This window comes from Festucalex cinctus, chromosome 2 (genome assembly GCF_051991245.1).
Source record: "Festucalex cinctus isolate MCC-2025b chromosome 2, RoL_Fcin_1.0, whole genome shotgun sequence".
Classification (NCBI taxonomy): domain Eukaryota; kingdom Metazoa; phylum Chordata; class Actinopteri; order Syngnathiformes; family Syngnathidae; genus Festucalex; species Festucalex cinctus.
In genome coordinates this window covers 6,250,114-6,277,983 of record NC_135412.1, presented here as the reverse complement: position 1 = coordinate 6,277,983, position 27,870 = coordinate 6,250,114, and the positions used below count along the sequence as shown (strand labels likewise).

The 27,870-nt window shown below is 40.4% G+C and overlaps 2 protein-coding genes across 3 annotated transcripts in view; one reads left to right on the top strand and one right to left on the bottom strand.

Annotated features, from left to right (window-relative positions):
• Nucleotides 1-93: 93 nt before the first annotated feature.
• LOC144013493 (gamma-aminobutyric acid receptor subunit alpha-5-like) lies at nt 94-25,316 on the bottom strand. The gene is made up of 7 exons (XM_077512452.1): nt 25,253-25,316; nt 23,143-23,363; nt 20,802-20,884; nt 12,797-12,940; nt 5,014-5,166; nt 4,689-4,900; nt 94-3,526 (listed from the first exon to the last, which is right to left on the bottom strand). The coding sequence occupies exons 1-7, from the start codon at nt 25,253-25,255 to the stop codon at nt 3,227-3,229; spliced, it is 1,116 nt and encodes a 371-aa protein (XP_077368578.1). The 5' UTR covers nt 25,256-25,316; the 3' UTR covers nt 94-3,226.
• The window catches only part of LOC144013490 (gamma-aminobutyric acid receptor subunit beta-3-like), a 64,449-nt gene continuing 43,972 nt past the window's right edge, over nt 7,394-27,870 (top strand). The window contains exons 1-2 of one of the 2 annotated variants that reach the window (XM_077512445.1): nt 7,394-7,744; nt 7,821-8,097. In XM_077512445.1, the coding sequence (XP_077368571.1) occupies nt 7,979-8,097 (119 nt within the window). In that variant the 5' untranslated portion in view covers nt 7,394-7,744; nt 7,821-7,978. Of the gene's footprint in view, nt 8,098-27,870 lie in introns of both variants that reach the window. The other variant, XM_077512446.1, reaches the window with a different exon arrangement.

Below are 27,870 nucleotides of genomic sequence, written 5' to 3'. Positions count from 1 at the left end.
ACAAGATTCAAATTCAATTCAACATACAAAGTTGTACTATGACATGTATAAAACATTCCCTGGTATCATGTTTACAGCATTTTTATTCATAGTTTTATTTAATTTAAATTCATAAAATAAGTACAGCACATGAGGGAAAAAAATAGCCAACAACAAAAGATTTGCTACAAAGCTTAAGAAAGTCTTGACTGATGTTAGGAGGAGCGCATGTAATGGTCAGGGTTGCTATGGCAGCACTGTACAATTGTCCTTCACTGGCCAATTGATTTGCAAGGACACACAGCTGTATGAACACGAACAAATGTTCATTCTGGAAATAAACATAAACCCAATGTACACCTACACTTTTCTGTATCTACCTTTCAAAACATTCAAACATTCTAATGTTGCCACAGTTACTTTGAAAAAGTAAATTAGTTACTTTAATGATTATTTTATATGAAAAGTAACTTACGGTACATATAGCCTGCACCTTATAAGGACTATTGATTGTGGGGAGCTGATCATTGGTCAACGATAGACAGTCTCAGAATGGAGAAAATGGCTTACTGCTATTGGTTATATTTCTTGTTTCTCTTATGGTCTCTATTTTTACCTTTTATTGTTTTACATTTCTTTAGTTTCCACACTCTTTTTTTGCAAGTAAAAAAAAAAAAAAGGTGGGAAATTTGCATTGCTATCAAAATTACCACTAATTTTTTTGTGGGTTAAATTTATGCATTCTTATTTTATTAATTTATTTTTACATTTTTGCTATGGTACAGTTTATTGCACTTCAAAGTAACGTGTAGTTAGCCTATCACCTAGTAGTTCATGGTCTCTGTGTGACATTTTGCTCTTTAAAACTAATATCCCCGCATTGATCGGACCACAAGTGACAAATGGCAGCAGAGGCTTAACTGCTCTTCATCACACGCACACACACACTCATGCCCAACTTTAATGGAACTCCGTGGCATGCAAAGGGAGGGGGGGGGGGGCGACGGGTCGGTAACCCTGCGCATCTACCTGACATAATTCAACCATCTGCTCGGCTATATAGAAACAGTCGTCAAGTGAGTGGGCTCGCTTTGAGGCTTCAATTCCCATTCACAAGAACTTGGATTTGTCTGGTCATTGATTGACACCTGCTGCTCATCATGTCACTGACAGAACCTTCTATAAACGGCAGGTTCCACTCACCCGGGCACAGATGATACAAAAGGAGCCGATGGTGGAGTCACAAAGCAAAGTGGGTACGGCACGGCTAACCTTTATCGACATGGCGCTGCAAGCCATCATCTTTTCATCAGCAGGAAAGTTCTCTTTGACAAAAACAAAAACAAAATCACTTTCCTAATTGATCAAAGCAGCAGGCTGTGTCATTGAGTTTATCCCTCTATGGCCCACTGCTTGTGCCCAAAAACAGTTATTGCACAAGCATAAACAGAAAGACATCAAACTCAATTTTTTTTTGTGACAAAGCAGAGTTAACATGATTCTCTTACAAGACAAATTTCTGTAAAATGCAAAACACAACCCTAGCAGCAATTTTGTTCTTCTCTTCTGCCTTGTTAGCTTTAAAAACAAGTAATCAGCTTCAGCTGTACCTCTTTTTGATGTTCATTGGATGCCTTTCTTATTTGCTGATTTACTTCAACCGAAAAGAGTAAACTGTTACGCAAAATGAATCTTGTTGAGGATGCTGTACTCCAGGGGTGTCCAAACTACGGCCCGGGGGCCATTTGTGGCCCGCCATACATTTTTTAGTGGCCCACGGCAAATACTAAAAATAATTTTTCAATGCTGTTCAAAAAATAAAAAATAATTTAAAAAAGAGGGTGGATTAAACATTTCTAGCTATGCAAAGACACAAATTTGCAGCTAATAATAAAGTTTCAGAAATAAAAATAATTTCATCCACTTGTTGCTTCGTGTCAAGGGCCAATTTGTGAAAACATCACATTAGATTAATGGTTCTTAAGTGTGGTCAGTTGACAACCGATTGTTCTTGTTGTGGTTCAGAATGTCAAGTTGGGATCAGCTGCTGCTCAGTGGAGAGGCATATCTATTATAGTGGCACCCAGGGGTCACTATTTGCCTTGTGACTGTTAGCAGTTTTCAATAAGTAACTGCACATTATATCACCAATTTATAATTGCTTCATTGATTTTTTTACATGTTTAACTCATTCACTGCCATTGACGGAAAAATACGTCAAATGATGCATTATTTTTTTATTTTTTTTGCTGGTCTGGCAATGAATGTGTTTTAATAAATAACTTAAAAAAAATCAAAGTGGCCCTTGCAGCTTTCTTTTTTTCTGTATGTGGCCCTCAGAGGAAAAAGTTTGGACACCCCTGCTGTACTTGGTACATAGGGTTCAGTATGCTGTGCTCGTAATACCTATTGTAAGGTCTCAGTATACTGTAGCACTGATGGTTGAAGCAAGTTGGGATCGATCATCTGTGAATTTACTTTCACTCGCTACTTTGGCTAACCGGGCTCAAATTTAATTGAGCACACACGTGGGAAATTTGTGCAAAACGCATCCTCCAGAACTGACCAGTCATCCAGTGAAAGTCGGCCAAAGATATTTTGATTTAATATTCTTGTTGGCATGCCCTAAATGAAGTCTTTTGAAAAATGTTATGGGTGAAAAGTCTTGTTATTTCCCAAGTTGCTTATTGAATGTTTCACTAATATTTGCGACCAGATCTTCCGTGGAAGGCTTGAATGTGCAAGTCAAGTTGCACACGCACGAACGTGCCCAATGCAATAGCAAAAAAGTTCACTTTAAAAGCAGGTACAAATGACATGAAAGCAAATTATCAGCGCCGTAAGTTCCAAGGGATTGTAGCACAAAATGCAATTTTGTACGGCGGTTTCCCAGCAGTACGTGTATGCACAGAGCATCTCAGGCAATTAAATCCAAGGCAACAATGCAAAAACCTCAAATGAATATTGAAAACTTTGTCAAACAAGCACAATGACTTCTGCTCCTGTGCTTCAAGCTTTGATTGTTTTGGAGTGCGTCATGCGAACCGCAGCAGGATGGATGAACAAGAAGAATAGCACCAAGCAAAGTTTACGGTGCTGTCAAGCAGCACTTTAGGCCATCAAAAGAGGATTGGATCTAGCAGCTTTCAACGGTACTTGAAATGTCGCTTTTCAAGCTGTTATGTGATTTAGTTTCCCTTTTAGGTTGAAATTCAGTCAAAAAAAATGAAAATGTTCCAAAAGAAGACTAGGGCGCAGCAACAACTCCCTTAATCACCGGTTCCCTGTTCAGATATGTGGCCCAGTACACAAGGTTGAAGGTTCCAAAAAGAACAGGAAACACGATCCGGGCCATTTTATCGATCTTGCTGACACTGTTGTAGGTCTTCTTGGGGTCCGTCATCTTTACCTCAGAGGCTCGCAGCTGCATCGAAGTCGTGTTGGAGATGGTGGAGATCGCGATGTCCTTGGTGAGGTTCGGCGTGTAGTTGACGGCTGCTGAGCAAACGTTGTTGGACTTTTTCGACAGCACCACGGGGTCTCGTTTCTGCAGCGTGACATATAACAAAAGCTTTGTGATGCGCTAAACACAACACACTAATTGTCCCACTGGACAAGCAATCAAGGTCAAATATGGAGTTTGATCTACAGTCCTTACAAGTGCAAATCCACTCTATTTTATGCAGGTGTACACGTGCATGGTAAGCAGATTTGTAAGGATACATATCTGGTACAATGAAAAGATAGCAATCATCATACATTTTGGGAAGTCAGTATGAACTTCCTAAAAGCAAACTTTCACAGTTGGATTTTTTTTTCATAAATTAGTTTCACTTTTTCTCTATTAAATAGGATCACAGACATTTTTTTTAAATACAAGTTTCTGAATATGCTAGGCAGTAGGATTTAGCTAAATTAATCAATATTCACATTTCTGGTGAAAACACTGCAAAAAAGAGCTTGTTGCAACATGGCACTGGCTGATCTTATACTCTGCTGCCACCCGCAGGCCGTTTTTTGTAATAACTACCAATGCTACCACTTCGTGTCAGAATCTGCATCAAAGTCTTTTGTATGCTCTTGCATTAAAAAGAAAATAAATAACGTATAAATACGTTTTTGGGAGACAAAGTATTACACATTTTTGGGGTTTGAATGAGTTAAAAATGTTTGGTAGACCTTGTGATTTTGAATTAATGGCCAGCATTATGACCCAATCAAACATTAAAGGGGAAGTCAACCCAGACATGTTCTCTACAATATGTTCCATGCAGCCACACTAGTCTTCTGATTAATATTGCATTTTTGGAATATGAATTAAACCGCAAAATCTACCCGGTTTTATCCATCACAGGGAACGGCCATTTTGCCACATACTGTCGACTGAAAATGAGATTCTCGTTGCTATGGGCTCAGGTAACCACCAAGCACGGCTCAGCTTGCCGACGTGACATGACCAAGCCCAGAAAACAGGTGAGCTGCGATTGGTCGTTACCAGAGCAACTGTGAGGCCGTTTTCAATTGACAGCAAAATGGCCGCCCCCTAAGATGGATAACAACAGGTGTATTTTGCTTCATTCAAATTGTACAAATGCAATGTTAATGAGAATACCATGTGGGGGCGCACACAGCACATTATTGTAAAGACATTTTTTTTTAGACGGACTTCTCTCCTTCATGACACTGAACGTGCCATGAATGTACTGTACCTTTGGGTGTTGTGCTTCCAGAGCTTTCTTTCCATCCCATGCCCAACTCCTCTTGGTGAAGTAGTTCACTGTGGCAAATTCGATGAGGGCCGAGAAGACAAAAGCGTAACAGACGGCAATGAACCAATCCATTGCTGTAGCGTAGGCCACTTTAGGGAGGGAGTTTCTGGCGCTGATGCTGAGGGTGGTCATTGTCAGCACTGTGGTCACCCCTGCAAACAAAACATATGTTGAAAGTGGGATGTTGCGAGCTGCCTGGAGTGGAGGTTTTAATAAGTCTGGACCGTTTTTATGAGTCTCTCTGGTGTGTGTGGGCTTCACTCACCAAAAACCGTCCGTGCAGGAACAGATTCTCTATTTAGCCAAAATGACACCTGAGACAGGATTACAGTCATGAAACAGGGCATATATGTCTGGATGACAAAATATCCAATCTTCCTTTTCAGGTAGAAGTGAGCCATCATCACTGTATACTGACCTGTGGGGGAACAAACAATAAAATCAAATAAAAAAAACCGTAAGAACACAGAAAGTGGGAGCCTCAAAAGTACATTATTGACATGTGTAATTTATTATGTGTTGGATTGAACAGATTGTACTCAATTATTGCCGGTGCGAAACAATAACTGAGGAACATCTGTTGCAAACAAGTGACAAAAAGGAACAGATGCAATCAGCATTAAAAGGTGACAAGAAAAAATGTAACAAAGAGGCCATTTTATCCTAAATTGTGTTAAAAAAAAATAAAATAAAAATGTTTCTTGCATTGACACGCTATAGAAATGTTTTTTTTTTTCTACTTTGATCGTTATTAAGAGTTGTATTTGTGCTTTTAGGTCATCTGTTTTTGAATGTGTTTAATTCTACTATTGCCTAATTACCAGAACTTTTGCTTGATTTTCACATGAAACATGATGTGCATTTAGAAGGCTCTCTGCGATGAAATGAAAGAGTACAGTACTGTATGAACATGCTTGAAAAGACATGCATCCTCATCTGGCGGAGTAGTAGTGCTTTTTTTGTAAATAAAAAACATGTTATATCTCAAAAACTTCACATGAATATACTTACTCTTATGAAAGACTTGACTTATTGCACTTGAAGACATTCAGAATTGTATAACACTGAATGATTATCTCTTTGACCGCCAAAAACGTTTAATAACGTTTAGTAAAATCACGATGTATGCCGCCATAAACGTTAAGTGACGTCAACTATTTTTATTTATTTTTTTAATATGTCAATGCAACTTCCAAGTGCAGTGAAGCCGGGTCAATGAGTTGTGAAATCAAAAAACACCCACTCACTATGGCCAGCCGATAGCAGCGGTAGCTGCTCGGGCCCTAACTAGAGCTGCAAATTACAATGAAACATGACGCAATCTGATGAAATAGAACGTTTTCAAGGCTGACGTGAATGATCAAAGCCTTTGTAACATTAAACCTAATTTGACGGAGCGTCACTAAACAAAAAATATTAGTATCAAAGTCACTGTTGTGGAGAAAATTTATCTTTTCTTTTCAATTTTCTCTCAATGTCACTCAAATGACCTATTTTCAAATGGTGATTACTAAAGAACAGAATAAGGTAGAAACTGTTTTTTATAATGAAAGAATAGAATGTGATATTTCATGTGGTACCCATGTTGCTTATGTAGCAAAAGAACACAATATTCTGTTTGCTTCGAAAAATGAGTTAAAATGCTCGAAATCCGCTGGCATTGGGGCTTGTTTTTTTAATAACGTGTGGCAGTAAAAGAGTTAAAGCACATTACTTTAATTAATAAAATAAATAATTTAACCACTTATTGCCTCCGCAAAACTTAATTTGGACTTTAATGTTTGTGGAATTTTTATCATGTCCTTGACATTTAAGATGAATTGATGAGCCATAATTAATCAATATCGGATTGAAGTAAAATGAATCAAACTGAACAACATGAATCAAAATCAAACTGATTGAGGAAATTAGAATCAATACCCAGCCCTACTTTGGTAGTACTGAGTCTGTGTTGTCCCAAAATCTGGCGAGAAACGTTACCTGGAACTCAACAAACATGCTTTGTTGAATATCCGTCCAAATCAATTTCTTTTTACACGTCAGAAAATGAATGCAAAAATGTTGGAGACGTGTGACCACAAGCTTGCAATGTTGCTTCATTTCTCCAGATATCAAAAGAAAAAGGATTGTCACCAATAATCACAGGTTTTGGGACAGCAAAAATGAGGTCAGGTTTAAGAGAAAATCACATACAATGAATCACATGAATTCTTAATGTGAGAATAAAATCAAGCACAGTTTATTATTTTGAAAATGTGATGAGATTATATAAAGTGTTATGACAATGCAAGGGACATCAACCAAAAAGCAGTTGAAGGCAGGCTTCCGTGGGTGTGTACGTTTGGGGCGGGATTTGCAATTTTCATTTAAACAAGTGAAGATTGCATTTGAGGCTTAAAACAACTACTTGCCAAGAGGAGTTCCCGATTGCGGGCGCGAGTCAACTATGAAAGATCCACTGACTACACTACTCTCACACACAGACCAAACAAACACAAACAGCTCTCAAACATGCTGTCTCCCTCTCTCGCGAGCACACACACGCACACATTAATACGCAAGGCTTTCTCCGGGCAAAATCGGATTTTTGAACCACCCTAATCCCTGGTTACAATCTGCATCCTGCCGTCAGTAAGACCAAGAGTGGCAGCGAAGGGGGAGGGTGGCAGCGGCCCGGGGAAGGGCGAGCCTTCCTATCCTGGGATCCTCCATGCCCCGCCCACTCAGCCATGCCAATCCACATGAGGCATGATCTGTGAGTGGTGACGGCAGCGCACACCTCAGCAAATTCACAGCCACAGAACGCGACCAGTCGCCTCAACTAATCGCCGGTGGGATGGAAGGGGGCTAGGCGGGAGGGGTGGGGCACAGCACTTTTTTTTTTCCCCATGACTTTGAGTTTTTCTGTTTTAATTTGGTGGATTTTGCTGAATTACAAAGGGAAGGCGTGAGTAAAATGCAGGGTTGTATGGGATCAGCTGATGGCAGATTTGCAGGTAGGCCTCACCACCGCCTGTCATGACTCCAAGCATAGATCCCCAAATCTACTGGTCTTTTTGACCCCGTCATCAGCAACTTCCGACACCCTAATGACTTCAGGCCGCCTGCCGGACAGCAGCAGGCCCATCAACTTGATTTGCTGGACGAGACCGGACATCAGGCGCCGCCGACTTGGGAAGCCCCGGGGTCTCGTTTGATGCGAGGATCCCAGCAGGACTGGGAACGGAGGAATGAAGAGGAACATGTTCCTTTGGTGGATCTTACCACTTTTTTACCAATGCTTTGTACGTCACGTTCGAGGAGAACTTCCTTTTATATCGGGGAACGACGCTGCAATGCTGGTCAACTGGTGAGTAGGAACTTCATAATTTTCATATAGATTATGACTTTTGGCACAAATGTTACTTTCCACTTTGAATCTATTTGTAGAGGTGGGGTTAGGGTTATTTTAAGCAACATCTGAGACACAACCGGCGATGTCCTCAAGAAAGGTATACACTAATCTCCGCCTCCAGACACTCAAATGGTAATGTGGACTCACAGCGCTAACAAAAGACATCAATCCTGTTATATTTAGCCACTGATCTCACTGCGCATGTTCTTTTCTATTTGTACTTCTGCAAAATGTAGGCCTCGGTCAATCTTCCATCAAGAACAAATACGTTTAACTTTTCAAGTGGCATTCAATGTTCTCAAAGGAAAACCTGACATCATTAATTGAGGAATATAATTGGCATTTCTTAGATTCTACTGTTGTGCAAGATTATAAGATTAAAAAAAATAAATAAAATCTACCATGATAGTGTTACACCTTTTCCTGCTCAGTCTCGCGTCTCTCTCTCTCCCCTCCGTCACACACAAGCCAATCTCCACCACCCGCAACAATAGCTTCATAAATCTTCCTCTTAAAAAGCATAGAGCATCAATGTTACCTGTGTACTGTATATAAAGGGGCGTCACGGTGGTGACTGGTTAGCACGTCCGCTTCCCAGTTCTGAGGACTCGGGTTCGAGTTCAGGCTCCGGCCTTCCTGGGTGGAGTTTGCATGTTTTCCCCGTGGGTGGATCTTCTCCGGGTACTCCGGTCTCCTCCCACATTCCAAAGACATGCATGGCAGGTTAATTGGGCGCTCCGAATTGTTCCTAGGTGTGCTTGTGAGTGCGGATGGTTGTTCGTCTCTGTGTGCCCTGCGATTGGCTGGCAACCAGTTCAGGGTGTACCCCGCCTACTGCCCAAAACCAGCTGAGATAGGCTCCAGCACCCCCCGCGATCCTTATGAGGAATAAGCGGTCAAGAAAATGGATGGATGGATGTATATAAAGAAATGTGGCTTAGGCCATAACTTACTCTAAACCCAAAGAAACGGCTGGTATGAGACTTGTAGGGTAAATCAAGTACTCTCTGTAGTTTTTGATTCATTGATAGCGTCATACACTAAACTTCTCATCCAAGAGCATAATACAAACCCCAATTCCAAAGAAGTTGGGACGTTGTGTAAAACAAATAAAAACACAATACAACAATTTGGAAAACTTTTCAACCTATATTCAATTTATACTGCAAAGACAAAACAAAATGATGATTCATTTTTTGCAAATATTCTCTCATTTTGAATGTGACACAATGTGTAAAAGTTTGCTGTGGTCTGACGAGTCCACATTTCAAATTGATTTTGAAAATAATGGACGTTAGATCCTCTGGGCCAAAAGAGGAAAGAGACCATTTGGATTACTAACACGCAAAGTTCAAAAGCAAACATCTGTGATGTGTAACTTGCACATCTGTGAAGGAACCATTAACGCTGAAATGTACGAAATGGTTTTGGAGTTTTTAGGGATCTAAACTGCTTGTTTCAGCAAGACATTACAACCGTGTGGCTTCATCGTAGACGAGTGTGAGTACTCCACTGAGCTGCCATCAGTCCAGACTCCAAACCAGGCTCTTCTTGAAAATTCTGACCCAGTTATTGATGATTACATTGACGAATGAAAACCCACTTACGGAAATGCTTAGTCCCTCAATTTTTCTAAACTTCTCATAAATCGCTAATTGTCAACAAAATAGGTGTCCGTCATTGACGGACCTTCTGTCAATATAGACGGAATGCCCACCTTCGTATATTAACTCATTTGCTCCCAATAACGTGTAAATACGTTTTTTTTTAATGTTTTAAGTGTCCCAAAGACGTATTTATACGTTTTTTGGTTTGTTTGTTTTTTTAATGCTAGAGCATACAGAAGGCTTTGATGCAGCCTCTCAACTGCAACGAACGGTTGCAGAAATGGTAGTTATTACACAAACGGCCAGCAGGTGGCAGCAGATCAAAGGATATCAACCAGGGCCATCTAGATAAAAAGCTAAATTACTTAGAATTTTAAATAGATTTGTGAAAACTGATGAAACTTAGCTCTCTTCTAATGCTAATTGCTGCAAAACGGAAACAGATAGAAACATACTTTTTTCCCCTGATGAAAGAAGAGACTTAAATCTTTCTTTTGACAGGTTCCATGCTTTTATAGCAATAGAACACAATATTCTGTGGGCCTTGCAAAATCAGTCAAAATTCAGTAAAACAGTCGGGAGCGAATGGGATTGCTTCTGTGAAAATGTCTGGGAGCGAATGAGTTAAGAACAGCAACAATTATTCTTTTTTTTTTTTTTGTAATGATAATTTTGGGCTTGGTGCAATTTTTTATTATTTATTTTATTTTTTTTAAAGCAGGTGGGATGCACACTTCTAATAATGATTCTACTACAAACTGGATGGACTTGTATTACAGTTCCATTTTACATAAGAGTATTAAGCAGATGCCTTTCAATAACCCCAAACCCCCCACCAACCCTCCACGTGTCACAGCTGGCTGACCAATCCCATTCTGACATCCACACAGGTTCATGTTCCTAAGCAAGATGAACAACTATTGCAGTTATCAGATAATTAAATCGTATACATGCCAAAACTAACTCAGACGTTACCCGCTTGCCTCCAAGATGTCTTCCCTCACTTTGCAGATGTCCTAGTCAGGACAGTCATTAAGATAAATCGGCAGACTACTGCATACACACAAACACACGCACTGGACAAACCAAGCAATCCCTCCCTGATATGTGATGTCATCTTCTTATGCAAACGCTGATGGGGTTGGTTGGATGGCATCGTGGTGGTGGGGGTGGGTGGGTGTTGCTTGAGGATTAATCCAAGGCTTCTCTCTGGTTCTGTGGCGTATGTGCGTGCGTGCGTGTGCGCGCGCAAGCGGCCTCACGCCAGGGATAAGTGTTGTTTTACAAGGCTGCCCGGGGCCCGTAGACAGCTGGTTGTGCGAGGGATAGGCTACTCTCACATACTGGCCTCCGCTCATTGACGCTGATCCCCCGATAATGTCGCCCACATTTACTATCGGCCTCACACGCTCATTTCTCCTTCTTTTAATCTAGAATTAGTTACATCACTTTATCGGGTGTTACCAATGACACGCCATGTACAGTATGTCTTTCGGCAGGTAAAGAATAAAAGTAAAGTGTGGCCAGTGGAGGATTTGTTTACAGAGAAAGGGCTCTCCATCACTGCCTTTTGACCCCATTACTGGCTGTGTAGAGAGGATTTTGTTTGGCGGACATGCACACAAATAGCTTCTGGTAGAGACATGACAACTAGATTAATCAAATGCACTTTCATATTTATGTAAGAAAGTTTTGTAAATATAATTATGGGTTTTCCGAGTCTAGCTGATTAACTGACAGAAAAGTGACCTTTTGGAAATGAAATATTATGACTTCAGGATTCAAGTTGGATTGAAAAACTTCAGTCAGTATTGCGCTCAACGTCCATCCATCCATTGTCTTGACCGCTTATTCCTCACAAGGGTCACGGGGGCTGCTGGCGCCTATCTCAGCTGGCTCTGGGCAGTAGGCAGGGGACACCCTGGACTGGTTGCCAACCAATCGCAGGGCACACAGAGACGAACAACCATCCACACTCACACGCACACCTAGGGACAATTCGGAGCGCCCAATTAAACCTGCCATGCATGTCTTTGGAATGTGGGAGGAGACCGGAGTACCCGGAGAAGACCCACGCGGGCACGGGGAGAACATGCAAACTCCACCCAGGAAGGTCCGAGCCTGGACTCGAACCGGAGACCTCAGAACTGGGAAGCCGACGTGCTAACCACTCGACTACCGTGCCGCCCTATTGCGCTCAACGTTCCCTCTAATTTTCCATGTGACTGTGCATTCACGCAAACTTGAGCATTCCATGGATGATGGTGAGCGACATCCACGGACTTATATACAGACTCACAATGCCACTTATATCACCATAGCAAGAAGTGAAGCCACCGGCAGCCATCTTACGTTTCCACCCTCTAAATTGAAAGTATCTGTTTTCCCACAGCGTTTTCATGTTAGTTGTGAAATGCTGCCGTGCGTGGCGTATGGTTGTACCAATAAGACTGCAAGAAGCGCTACATGCACATTTAATCTTTATGAAATTAATGCATATATAAATTTTCTCTTATAAGCTGTGAGGGCTATTGAAAGACTTGTCCGCATCATGTTGTCAGAACCATGAACAATGAAATGAACACAAAGGCCATCAGAACAAAATTGGCTGTGAAATGTAAACCCAACTGAGTCCATTTATATACAGTAAGCTCTTGACAACATCAGACATGCACATGGCAGCCAAACCAGCATTACACCTGTCCAAAACCTGAGATCATAAATTACATGATGTATGTATCTTACAAAAAAATTCAAACCACTTGTACGTCATGTGTCAGACGATTAGATTCAGCCCTAGTTTGTTACTTGTTTTTAATCACAGGTTATTTTAAGCATAATTAAGTCTCAAAACTTTTTTTTTTATAAATATGGGTCCACATCGTCCACTCAAAAATAATGGAAAACGTAATTTGTCAAAACGTGAACATTTCTGAAACGCGTGAAGAGCCTCATTGAAGAGGCTCGTAAACTACGCCCATACTATTCCTTGGAAACTTGACCTTTGACCACCAAAAGTCCATTTTGCATTCATTCTGCACACCGACCTCTACTTGTATGTATATCCTCTGTGCCAGCAGTCAGTCCAATCAGAAGGTACTGGTTGAGTCTGGACCCGTCGTCTGCCACCACTACAGACTTGGCAGCATCCTGAGTCCACGTGTAAACCACCTCAGACACTGGATAGGCATCTGGCACAGAGACAGAGAATCACTGCATGTGTCTTCATGCTGCAAATATGTCAGCTATCTAACAATTATTAAAAAAACAAACAAAGAGCAACATTTGTAAACACAAGTTTGCGCACGGACAGTTATTTCAGTTTTGTTGTTCAAAGTGCCCATCTATGTCAGGGGTGACAGTGTGTCAGCCGAAGCCAGACCAAGTCAGATTAACCTTCATCATGTGTCAAAAAGCTTTCCCTGTGATTTCATCTTGCGCAAACAAATGAAGTTTATCTGTCATTTGGACCGTCAATGAGATACAACAACTTGGTTGAACGTCAATGTGTGCAGGGGTCGAGGGGTGATCATTCTTAATTAATCACAGATACAAATTGTGTATTGAACATGTGGAATTTGGTCACTCAGACACGTTTAATTTGCTGTTATTTCACTACCGAGAGCAAAGTTTACCATGGGAATGGAGTGACCGTCACGTGACGACATGCTCATCTTTTTTTTTTTTTTTTTTTTATTAAGAACTGACAGGCTGAAATTACATGCCAGGTAATGTCAGTGGGCTTGTGAAATATTCAAATTTTTGATGACTGGCATGCCAATGGAAATAAGAATTTGAGCTAAATAATGGTTCATTTTATCTGCGATTGGCTGCCTACCAATCCAGGATGAAGCCCCTATTCAGCCGAATTCAGTTGGGTTACAGTAAATATGGAAATGTGCTGAAATTCTCATCCATTATTCAATTGCCTTGAATAAACACAAATAAACAGAATGAAGATATGAAAATCAGAGCACATTTCCAAAGAAAGTAGCTCCAAAGTTTGCAAAGAGTTAAGCAAGAAATTTGTTATTCCATGTGGAACAAGCTCAGCCAAATAGTGTCCAGGAAAATGATAAACAATGCCACAGAGATTAGTAGTGTACATTATATTGTGTATTATAGTGTATTATATTTGCACTATATTTTTTTTCTTTCTGGATCAGGTTTGCTAATCAATGATTTGAGAAGCAAAAATCTAAAATCACAGGACTCTATTATGAATACAAACATAATAAGACAGTACTGATATAACTATTTTACACGAGATTAATACTAGCTCACTACTTAGGCTAGCCTACTACCATAGCTGACAGACCATTCCACCTAAAATTATTTTAAGTTATGTACGTTAATTCAGTTCCAATTTCTGGTTATGAGTTTCTCATCAAGAGTTCAGACACTTATTATTTTTTCTGCTATTTTGCTATTCAAAGTTGGATACCCTCCTCTTTAGCACAGTTCAATCCAGACTTCTGTTAAGTGAAGTTTGTTCAATCACTCAAACCCAATTACATATCAGTCTATGTTAGCTTAGCAATTAGCATGACATCCAACTTTCCCCATGTTCCCTTTATGAAAACGGTACTTGGTGACTTCGCAACGTGTTTAGCCGCACTAGTAACCTACCAAAGCTTGTTGCTAGCTAGCAGGTGCGGCGTAAGTAGCACCAAACTTGCCTCCACCTGCGACAACCCGCAGTTGGTGATGTGAGCGCATGTGTCCAGCCCAGCAAGCTATTGATGTGTTGGTCGCGAACTAGCCGGTACAAAGAAGTGAACGATGAAAGCCGGCACCCTCGCTCGAGAGCCGGCACCGTCATTCTCTCTCTCTCTCTCTCTCTCTCTCTCTCTCTCTCTCTCTCTCTCTCTCTCTCTCTCTCTCTCTCTCTCTCTCTCTCTCTCTCTCTCTCTCTCTCTCTCTCTCTCTCTCTCTCTCTCTCTCTCTCCACCCCCCCCTTCTTTTTCACGGTGTCTGAAGCGAGGTTTGGCAGTGTCTCAGCTGCCATGCTCAGATAGGGAGGGGGAGGGGGTGTGGGGGAGGTGGTCACTGCACATGGAACTAGGGGTGTGAACTGCCTAGTACCTGACGATTCGATTCGTATCACGATTCACAGGTCACGATTCGATTCGATACCGATTAATCCCGATACGAATTTATAAGTCGATTGTTGCGATTTTTTTTAATTCAAATTTAGAAAATACTAATCAGTAAGCTTGTAGAGTGTAAGATTTATATGAAAATGTATTATTTATTTATCTGAAATTTCAGTCTTATAGAGGTTGTAATCTGTTTCATGTTTGAACAGCATTAAAATAAAAATATTAAGGCTTAATGTTCCGTTCATATAACATTCTTCCATGCTCAAGGTGTGAATCCTAACCCGAAGTCAGACGTTTTGTTGAATATTTTTCCATTAAAAATGGAAGTTTAAAAATCGATTCACACACACACCAAAAAAAAAAAAAAAAAAAAGGCAATGATGATAAGACGTTGAATCGGTAAGACTACCGAATGAACAATTCTGAGCTCTTATTAAAAAAAAATAAAAAATAAAAAAAAAAAAAAATTTTTTAAATTGAATCGATTCGAGAATCGCGCGATGTAGTATCGCGATATATCGCCGAATCGATTTTTTTTTTTTAACACCCCTACATGGAACACATGCTCCGCCTCGTTTGCGCAGCCGCAGACAGAGAGAGACAGGAGGAGAAAACAGGAGAGGAAAGGACGACACACAAACGCGGTTTGTACAAGATGAGCCGAAGATGCAGTAACATTTGGAGACATTTTTTTTAATTGGGTAAAGTCAGATGAGAGAAGGAGCCGGATCAGCCCGTCCAAGTTTATATGTTTATTTTTATTTTTTTTTTATGCAAATTTAGAATAGAGCAAGGTCTTTTATCCTGGACCGGGTGAGCTAATGTTTGTTTTGTTTGCTGCTGCTGTTGCAGTTAAATTACTACTCACTATTTTTCTTATTTGATTGTTGTTGGTTGAAGTTTTAATTTTGTTTATTGTATGGAGCCTATTAATTTGTTCAATAAAATGAGAAAAAATCATTTTCTTTGCTTGATAATTGTTGCTATTTGCAGTCAGTAGAGTGCAATATTTAGTTCACCAAGTCATTTATCAAAATGTATGGTAAATTTGTCGTAAATATTTAAAATAAAAGCTAAAGTTAAAAGTGCCGTTTGAGAGCCAAAAAGAGCCGGCTCTTTTCACTGAGCCGATCCAAATGAACCGGCTCACCGAAAAGAGCCGAAAATCCCATCACTACAGCAAGCATATTCGGACCAACTCAGCAGGTTGAACTAATTGCTATCTAATGTGTTTTGTTGAGGCGCAAAATGCAACTTTTGCCTCGTAAACTGTGGTGAGAACATGCTAATTTGCTTATGTCAAGCTTTGTACTGGTAATGTACATAATGGTGCAGATGGGTTTGGCAACTGTCCAGTGACTAGTATCTCAATACCCAACAAGTGTCGGTCCCAATCCTGGATAAATAAATGGGTTGGTTGCGAATTGCGATAGGAAGGACATCACTGACTGAAAGTCACAGTAACAATATAATATAGTCTATAAAATCCTGTATATGCTTTTAACTGTCATTATTTGTTTTTGACAAATTAACACACATATTTTGATGAAATACAACTGTAAATGCAAACACCTTCCCACTATTAGACAGCTGGTACATGCTGCAGCCGAATATATTAACACACTTGGCAGGTATGACGAAGGTGAGGAAGGCCAAATGTAATGAAGACATGACGTTGTTGGTTCTCACCTGCCTGCTGGAGGCTTGTGTGGCTGTGACTTTAATTGGTCAACAGTTAGATTGGAATAAGAGACTTTCACTGATTTGCATTACTCCCAAGGAGAGCTAATGACTTTGGCAGGCATGATGTCATACCTGTGCCAACTTTCCCACAAGACACACTAAGCGCTGAACACTGGGTGCCAAAAAGGTTGCCAGACTGCTCACTAAAGCTTCTCTGTCAGTCTGAACTATCAAAGATATAAATTCCGACATCTGCTCAGATCAGTCTCATGAAGCCGTTTTCTAGATAGCCAATATTTTAACATAGCTTTTCTCCCAGAACAAACTTGACCATGCAACATTTTGTTTGGCTCATGTCTCTTTGCATGAATCCAAAGTCGGGCCAAAAAAAAAAAACGTGCATGCTGAACAAGATTCTGTGTGAACTTAGTGCAGTGACTCATCCAAGCATGATTGAGAACTGACTGTTAGAAGGCTAGCAGGTAAATTAGGATGTATGTTAAGGCAGGAGAGAGTGAGGGATTAATGGAATTTACCTGGGCCAAATTTAGAGTTGAGCAGCTCTTTGCTTGCTTTAATTTGCACAACTTTGAGATAAATATATGCAATAGTAGGAAATGTTTGAAGATGTTTATTTATTTTTTTGCTATAATTTTGTGTGATGTAACTTGTAACATCAATTTACATCACTAGTAAAAGGAAACACTTGCAGATGAGATTTACATCCAGTAATTGATAAATCCCTTTCATATCTTACGCTAAGAGCAAAATGAATGGCGGTGCTAGTTGTATGCTGTACCTAGAAGCAAGAATTTCACATTACCATAACATCAAATGATCTTGAAAGAATCGGCTAGTAGGTTATATGAGGCTAATTGCTGTGGCTGTAAAAAAAAAAAAAAAAAAAGAAAGAAGTCATGTACCTGTAACACAATGTTCTGTGCCTTGGGAGCCAAGACTTGAATTATCAAGTCACAACACTTACACAGATGAGGCGTGGAAGAGCAGATTTGTCGGAGATAGATCTGAGACATTTTTCATTACAGCAGGAAATGGAAGACTGAGAGAAACCACTGGCTTAGTGCTGTCACTGATTACTTCAATAATGATCTCCTTGCACGTTGTGGAGTTAAGAGCATTGTGATGAGTGCAAACGAATGTTAAACAGGTTCCATCCCTAAGGTTCCATACTATCAAAATCCAATCCCCCCCAAAATGTTTTCTTCATAACTTAGGTCAAAATGAATTTGTGGCATGGTTTAAGGTTGAAGTCTTATGTGGTTTGTCATTCACATGCAACAGCATTTGAAAGGCAAAGATGTGCAGAAACAAGCAACTCTGAATTCAGGAAGGGTGCTCATAAGGTGGCCATGAGGTCACGCGGGGTCACCATGTAGGTGTTTCGATTTAAAAAAAAAACAAAAAAACAACAACAACAACAACAACAAACAAACATTACAATGTACAATGAAGATGAGCTGAGTAACATGGCTTTGTTTACACTGCTCCATCCCCAAGACTGCTTGCTGCCACAAGAGCATCAAAAGTTTTCCTACAGAGGGAACGAACCACTTCAGAGCACACGGTAGCTGGCCACAATTCCACCGATGGCCCGTTGAATTCCAGCCGAGTCGACACAACGAAAATACATGGCTGACACAAGACGTCCACATATATCAGGACCTAACCAATCACAGGAAAGCTGTTTTCCATAGTGCAACAGAGATCCAATCAAAGCGAAGCTCATTTGTACATATTCAATATATTTTTCATATTAATGAGAAAATCCAAATCACATGTTTTCTTGCTAATGAAAATACCTTGAAAAAAGGACATCGTGCCTATTTATAAGCGAAATTATTTAGCAGACTTCATTATTTTAAAATAAATAAATAAATAAAAACAGTGGTGGTCAGAAAACAATAAAAAAGCATGACAGATGATGTTTTGTGCAAAACGGCTAGTAAAATATAATACAGCAGATTATTGCTATAATGTACACAGCTCTCACCTGCAGGGCATTCCACTAAGGCGATTAGGTAGGAGTTTGCCCGAGGAATCCCAAGTGGCCCCTACATCGTAATTGGATTGCAGTCAAATGTGCTTCTCATATATAGTTGACACTGGCTGGACTGCGTCCCACAGAAATCTGGAGATAAGGGCATCATCCAGCCCAAGAAGGTCGCAAGGTGTGGCATTTGGCCAGATCTGTTTTTTTATAAACCCCCCCCCCAAGGGTCACCGCAGTGATAATTATACACGCCCTCGTCAGTAGGACAAGCGCACAGGCCATCTTATTATGGGCAAGTCCGACTGATGACTGGCCTAATTCAGTTGGCTAACATGCAGTAATCCTTACTTCTTCACTGACCTGCCAACAATACTTGTGAACTACTTCCGCCGAAGCTCAAATGACAGATCATCTTCTGGAATTCAACAAAGACATCTATACCATAAATCTCACTTGTTCAATGTGCTCACACATGAGCTCTCACTTCAACTTGCTGTTCTGTTTTTGCTAATTTGACCAAAATGTCATTTGTTGTCTTAATTAAATTACTACAGCGCAATTGTTCATAATTTACAAACTCACTTACTAAAACTACTGACACAATTTACTCTTCTGGCTAGTCACTCCAAATCATCCCCTCATTTACAGCAGTAGCCAACCGAAAGGCCAAAATTTTAATATTTTATGTGATTTACAGTACAACCCTGCGGACTAAATACGCGAAGTGTGCATCTCGGCAGCGCGGTACATTATGGGTAGGTCAGCGAGTAGCCTGCTACCAACTTTTCATTGAAAACTGATGGAGTCTTATGTGGGATTTGATTTTGACCATTTCAACTGTTGGAAAGTTTTTTTTTTTTTTTTAAATCTATTTTAAACATGAATAGAGTGTCCTACTGACTGCCCTCTGCCGGGACACTACTGTTAGCTTATTTAAATGTTAAATATTTGGCTGAATGTGTGCACTTTTCCGGGAGTTGGATCGAGGACAACACCGTGATGCAATCGAGAGACGAGTCGGATCTTTCTTCACTGAAGGGGTTAACTGGGGCAAGAAGCAGGTTCTTTAAATGACTGTCACTCCATTAGTTTCGTTACACGTACGTCCGCGTTGGCAAGCTTCATGATGCTTCCCTCTGTTCCCTCTAGTGATGTGTCGGTCACAAACGAATCGAGTCTTTTGAACGGCTCTTCAACGTGAACGATGGGAACGGAGTCTAAATCGAGAGCCGTTCATCCCCCTACAAAACTTCATTGAATGTTTTTTTTTTTTTTTTTAGATTATTCCATATGTCATTTTTTTGGAAAAAAAAAAACACATAAAAGAGCCAGTCTTTTGAACCGTTCTTTTACGTGAACGGCTTCCAAATGAACGGCTCCCCTGAAAGAGCCAAAAGTCCCATCACTAGTTCCCTCGGGTTCAGGATATGGACAAAATAAATAAATAAATACCACGAGAATTCATCTTGCGAGAGCAAGGTTAGCCGTTTGGATCTGTCTGGAATTTGGGAAAAATGAACGGTGGTGTACAAGCGTGCACTTCCATCTTCTCGAGCTTTGCAATGGTGTGTTGTTGTTGTTTTGCCTATACTCCATTAGGACAGTTAAAAATGTCACCAAGTGCACGTATCAATAAAATAACACAAAATACAGTAGGCATCATAAAACACTGAATTGATGCAACGTCTCATGCTGAGTCAAAGACCAAAGAATAGACATGTCGAAATATGAAATTTAGTCATAGCGTACAGTCCTAAATCCAAGAAGCAAATGAAGGCAACTGATAGCCAATCCCAGAAAAAAGGGGCTGGGTCAGAGAGTCATTCATTCTTACAAAGTTGTTTACAGAAGTGGTGAGCGGTTTTGTTGCAAATGAACTTTTGAATTGAATAAATGCAAACAGAACTACACAATTTTTTTTTTTCCATTTGTCTTTCAGATTTTAGAATGAATTGATCTTTTAAGTGACTGTTTCTGAGTACTTATGCAGTTGTCACAACGCTCTATTCAGCCTGAAGAACATTTTGTGTGCCCCCACCCCCATAAAAAAAAAAAAAAAAAAAAAAAAAAAAAAAAAAAAAAAGGAATGACACCCCCGCCCCGTAATTTCTTTCTGCAGATGTTTCTGACTGACGTGAGACATTGTTGACATGGATGGTTTTTTTTTGTTTTCTCTTACTTTGTTGACATGGATGTCGACTCGCATTGATGTGACGTTGTGACGTTACATATGAGTGAAGCAAACAATGTACTCACAGCTGCCAAACTTAAGAGGACAGGCGTGGGCGTCCATGGGGAAATCCTCCAGTTGCATGGGACACTCGGCTGATATTGTCAGTCTGAGGCGAAATGAAAAGGGAAAATGAGTTGACTCTATATTAAAAAAATAAAATAAAAATAAAATGTAAAATGTAATAAAATCAATAGCCTTTGAGGGTGCGTGGGCGTCGAATACTGTGCCAATAATGATTGTTCCGTTTTCTTCATTTCTGTTTTATTTGAGATGACAGCCCCGCCATCTGGTGGTCACTTTCTCATTTACAGCTTCCTCTCATGATTGTGTGACTTGTTTTTACCCACCCTAGTTAAAAATGCATATCCGAATACTGTACATACATATACATGGTACGAATGACAATAACTACTTTTTGTAGTACCGTATTGTCATAGAATATAATTGAACAACTTGTTGAAACTACTTAATTCTAAATATTGGTAATTAAGCAGGTGATTAACCAATCCTCTCCACTTTCCTGTACCTCTCCATACCTCTATTTTTTCCAGGTTTATTTTTGAGCTAGATTATTATTGGACATCGTTAAAGATCCACATTTAATCTGCTCCACATTTTCACACCACAGTTTGTTGCACGTGTTGTATTTATGACTATCGTAATAGGTTAATTTTACTAGTTCTAATTCCACAGGATCGGAAAATGTTAAAACTTTAGAGTTTAGGAGAAGTGGGTTTGTGTGGACAATATTATGGACTTTTCTCACGGTTTGACTTTGCAGTATAAAAAGAGGATGTGATAAATTCTCATAAGTTAATAAGTTATTCAGGGAAAAAAAAATAGCTGAGCAGTACATAATAAATGAATAAAAACATACTGAATTAAAATCCCCTGGGTTAATCATGTGCTTTACGTGAAAATACTTAACTGTATACATAATTTCACTGACACAATGAATGAAGGTCAGTGAACTTTGCCCACCACTGCTCTGTTGTGATCAATGGATGGACCTGTGCTTTTCAATTCCAGCATTATCCAGCTCAAAATGATTGTCTCATTTGTTACGACACTGTGTCAAATGACATGAATTACCACACTTAAGTGAAGCACATCTTCTTCAACCAAAAATATCCAATTAACTATCAGATTAAGCCTCTTTGGCACATGACTGCATCGTATGATTTGACCTAGAATGGTTTACTGCTGTAACGTTCCATTTGCCGAGGCCTTGCATTTCCTATCTATCGCCTCCCTTTGCACACCTTTAGTCATTTAAGATCAAGTTTGGTATGCATATTAACGTTGGTTTAGACCATGAGTGGTGTCCAAACTACGACCCGTCCATTTTTTAGTGGCCCGCGGCACATGCTAAAGATGGCATTTGACTCAGTTAAAATAAATTACCAAAAACAAAAATGTTTGGAGATGGTCAAAGTAAGAAGGGAGGGTGTCGAAAAACACAGGTGCCATTAAAGGTCATTTTAGTTAATTAAAACTAACGAAACAACTAAAAGTAAAATTCAAAAAACAATTTCATTAACAAAATAAAATAAAAACAAAAATGCTAACTAACTGAAACTACATTTTATGTTTACAAAACTAACTAAAACTAACTATAATTTTACCAAACGTCCTTCGTTTTAGTCTTTGGTAATTAATTTAACGCATGAGCCTTTGGGGATGATTTTAAATGTGATTTTTAGTCATTTATTTTGATATAAACCGGAATAAAATGACGTTTGAAAGTATGTCATACAGAAGTGACGTCATCTATCAGCAGCCAATAGAAAAGCACCTTCAGATGACGTTTGGGCCAGAGTAGTGGGCATTTTGTGATGTTTTGTTTGGAAAGGATATGTCAATGAAGTCGCCGACACGTTGCTTTCGCTTGCCTTCGGTGCGGGCGGCGTGGTTTCGCACACGTTTGAATGTATGCGTGCTTGTGTGAGTGGGTGTACTTCCAAAAAAATATATATATAAGAAGACCAATACTTTACCCCCTGCTAACCACTATTCCAACTTTATAGGAGTTACATCTAAAATATTTAACAATATATAAGTTAATATCATAAATATTTGAGGGGAAAACTAACCCTGAATGTCAGTAATCCCAATGAATACACTACCAACGTATTCCCGGTGTGTTTACTGCAAACTTGATGTGTCGAGAGCAAGTCCAAAAATAACCACTGGGTGTCACTGTTGTATTATTCAAAGAATTTCTTCTTTCGCTCTTTCCAAAACTCTGAGTTGACCTCTTCGTTTCAAGAGCTGTTTTTTTTTATTTATTTTTTTATTTTTTTATTTTTTTATTTTTTTTTACAATCTTATCAATACTGATGCATCGTCTGGGTTAGGACCCACCTCATAGTGTAAAGCAGAGTGCCATCATCAGTGAGCCTCAGCAGCTTGTTTGGCGTGGTCATGTTGTGAGCAATGGACTTCTTGCCATTGAGGAAGAACGTGTCAGGTGTCCAAATGTTGCTGGCAAGCAGGTTGTTCAAGGACAACTTCTCCATCGGCCCTTTGAAGCACAGGCGCTCGTCCTTCCAAGTCTGACGGAAGAACACATCAATGGTGTATTCCTGGGAGGGAGGAAACACATCAAGAGAATGAAGAAAAATATGACCAACAACATTGAACACTGTTCTTCTTAAATCCATTTTGTCTGACATTGGAAGAGATCAAAGTGAGAAGCAGGAATCTGTGACAAATATGAGCCTGTGAAATGTTATTTTCTCCAAGCATTAAAAGGTCACATATTTGCAAATCATGCAAAACCTACAATGGGATTTTTAGAGTGGGGGACGTAACAAAGGCCCGAACCACGTCTTTGCAAATAATCACACTCTTGGAAACAAGGCGATTGTACTTTAAAGGGATACTTGACTCATTGAGCCATTTTCAGCCGTAAAAATATGAACTAATTTGATATCTTCATGATCTTTTATGTACAAATGATACCTTTAAAAACACATTTTCCCAGTGGCTGTCAACTGAAGATGACATCACCGGTGCTGAGGAAATACATCATGACCTTTCACGGCTCACCTATGTTTTGGGCTTGGTGAGCCATGATTGGTCGTTACCTCAGCACTGGTGATGTCATCTTCAGTCGACAGCAAGTGGGGATATTAATTGTACATGAAAATTAATGAAGTTATCACATTGTCTTCCTGTTGAGTTAAGTATCTTCTTTAAAGGGTCTCACAGTTGTTTGCTGATAGCAGTTGCGCTCTGGAAATGTAGTTTTCACAGCTTATATTTTCTGTTCTTGGCCATGGAAAACGGTCTTAACCATTTCCTTACAATTCAACACTTCAGTTTATATTTTTAGGAATGTACTGGTTTCTTTTTGTTTTTTATCTCCCTATTATACATAGAGGCTGCATTAAAGGCGCAGTCTGCCAGTTTGACTCTGGAAAAGACACTTTTTAAATACAGGATTTAAACAAACAAACTACTTCAGATCTGGGCTTTTCTTAACGTGTGGTGGTGATTTTGTCCTAAACCCCCACACCCCCAGCCTGTATTTTGCCATTTTGTGTTTGTTTTGTAAAAAGCGGTACTTTCTGTGGAGAGACAGTGTTTATAACTCTCCAGCCAATCGCAGAGCTGGGGGGGTGGCGCGTCGCAAACGGGGCCGGGCGAATTTGCCGGCTGCGTGACGTCACTCCCGCGACAATTTGAAAGCACGCACGGATTATTGTTTTTTTTCTTTCACTTACTCACTCGCTCACAGAAGCTTACATGTGTGAATGAGTGAGTGGGAAAAGAAAATAATCCGTGCATGCTGTCAAATTGCCGCGGCAGTGACGTCATGCAGCTGGCAAATTCGCCCGGCCCTGTTTGCGACCCCCCCCCCCCCCCCCCCCCCCCGCCCTGCGATTGGCTGGAGCGGTGTAAAGAATGTCTTTCAACAGAAACCTCCCGCTGTTTACAAAACAAACACAAAATCGCAAAATACAGGCTGGGGGTTTGGGGGTTTAAGGACAAAATCACCACTAGAAATGAAGACAAGCCCTGATCTGTAAATTGAGAAGTAGTTTTGTTTGTTTTAAATCCTGTATTTAAAAAGTGCCTTTTCAGAGTCAAACCGGCAGACTGGGCCTTTAAAAAGAGACACTCATTGTACATCTTTTTCTATAATGACAATAAAGGCTATCTATCTATCACAATTCTAGACTGCAATGTGCACACATTACATATCCACACCACTGTCAATAGTCAGTCTCTGACCACTGCCTTTTCAGAGAGTGCCAGAGATACTGGAGCACCTATTAAAAATGTAATAATAGAGGAGTTGACTTTTTTTCTTTTTTTTTTTTGCTTCATCATGCGGAACTTTCAAGTTCATAAGCGATTGGCTTATTAAGGGCATAAATCATTCCGCAAGTTATTAAAGCTTCATCATGGGAATAGTATCAGCAGGAATTGCCGAACTATATAATGACCTATATGGAGGTGAACTCACCATTTCTGTGTCAGAGACTGGGCCAAAGCTTGTGACAAAAATATCTGTCTTGATCTCTGTGACGTTCTCTGTTGAGAGAACATAGAGAAAGCTTCACTTCACAACTGGGCCTAAATTTGGAACACAATTGGATCCATTTATATATTTATTTGTTTGTAGAAGAGAAACAGATACAACATTCAAGATGACTTTCAATACAATTCAATGTATATGTATTTCTTTGTTAAAAGGGCTGTCTGCCGGTTTCACTCAGGAAAATGCACTTTTTAAATACAGGATTTAAACAAACTAACTACTTTTCAATTTATAGATATGGGCTTTTCTGAACGTGTGGGGGTGATTTTGTCCTAAACCCCCACACCCCCAGCCTGTATTTGCCATTTTGTGTTTGTTTTGTAAACAGCGGGATGTTTCTGTGGAAAGACAGTGTTTACACCCCTCCAGCCAATCACAGAGCGGGGCGTGGGGGGGGGGGGGGGGGGGGGGGGGGGGGCGTGTCGCAACGGGGCCGGGCGAACGTGTCAGCTGCGTGACGTCACTCCCGCGGCAATTTGAAAGCACGCACAGATTTTTTTTTTCACTCACTTCATTCACACATGTAAGCTTCTGTGAGTGAGTGAGTGAGTGAGTGAGTGAGTGAGTGAGTGAGTGAGTGAGTGAGTGAGTGAAAAAAAAAATAATAATGCGTGCGTGCTTTCAAATTGCCGCGGGGAGGTAACGTCACGCAGCCGACACGTTCGCCCAGCCCCGTTTGCGACACGCCACCCCCCGCTCTGCGATTGGCTGGAGGGGTGTAAACACTAAGGTGTCACGATTTCGATTTTTTATCGAAATCGATCGAAATTACGTCACGATTTCGAGCATCGAAATAGAAGAGAGGACACACGATTCGATGCCCCCCCCCCCCCCCCCCCCCCCCCGCGCCCGCCGCCACCCCGCCGCCACCGCCACCTCCCAGGAAAGCAAATGAGACGCAGCCATTTCAGCTACTAGCTAACGGCACTTGTTAGCTGACTTCTCCTGCAGTCATGATGGCAAGCGCGGACAGACACAGCAATGGTGCTTCAAGCCGCTCCCGCTTCTCTCGTCACCAGTTTGGAAACATTTTGCGTTCCCGGTGAGTTATGTCGACAAACGTGAACGTTGTCGATAAAAAGACCACAGTTGCAAGATATGCTATGTGCGCGTACTGTACTCGGCCACGGTGTTACGCCCGGCTCGTCAAGGGGAAGGGAAGTAACACAATAACAGAAAATATAGAGTAGATAAACACGGGTCGACTTTAACATCTGAGTAGTTTTAATTGAAATTTCAGGCAGGGGTTTGACAAGGGAGTGAAAGTGGAAGGTGAACAAATAATAACCGCATTTGACAGAACTGACAGAACGGAGGAGAAACAACAATAACCAATAGGGGGTATAATACACGGATACACAATAGCGTCGCGCTGGCACAGTCGTCCAATCGGAGTGTCGCGCTGGCACAGTCGTCCAATCGGAGTGTCGCGCTGGCACAGTCCTCCAATCAGAGTGTCGCGCTGGCGCATTCAAACTGAAGTACCATTATACGGGCACCAGCCGACACAAACACACACATACATACTAGGGGAGCGGAGCCGGCGGCGGGCCCGAGCCGCCAGCCGTAACAACGGGAAACACGACAAACATGACGGGACATTTACGCAGGCATCACAAAGATTTAGATTTATCAAATTCAACTAGAAGTGGGAAAACAACGGTCCAACCAACTATTTCATCCTCATTTACAGTGAAACTTCCACACACTTCAGCTCGCGCGAAACGCCAGATCCATAGGTCTATTTATAGCAGCAGACCTGCAGCCTTGGAAAACGCTGGATTCAAACATTTAATTAGTGTACTTGAACCACGCTACAGTATGCCAGCAACTGTAAATGTTGGGATATAGTTTGTTCAGGCTGTATTTGTTCCATGACTTTGGATACAATATATTTTTTGTTGTTGTTGCACATTGCACATTATTTTAAGAGGAACGCACAGCACACTGTTGTAACCAAAAACAGTCAATAGATGGCAGGCACCCACTGTGACTTTTTGTTTTTGTTTTTTTATTTTTATTTTACACTTCAGTAAGAACAAGACGGTTAACTTTATATTGTAAATAAATTCTTTGAATTTGATCATTCCTGCCTAATGTCAATTATCATATATTACATAAATTTACACAAAAAATAATATGGAAATTGCATCACCTATATGTAGCCGATCTTTTGAAATAAGATTTACTGTACAATGAATAGAACCAATGATCATAGACTAGCCTTAGCCTACAGAAGCATATGCCTCTGTGTTATAAAGTGGGGGAGCGGAAAAAAAAAATAAAAATCGAAAAAAAAATCGAATCGTGACCCCAAAATCGAAATTTAAATCGAATCGTGGAGTTGGCGAATCGTGACACCCCTAGTAAACACTGTCTTTCCACAGAAACGTTTACAAAAACAAATACAAAATGGTGAAATACAGGCTGGTGGTGTGGGGATTTAGGACAAAATCACTCCCACATGTTATGAAAAGCCCATATCTATAAATTGAAAAGTAGTTATTAAATCCTGTATTTAAAAAGTGCATTTTTCTGAGTGA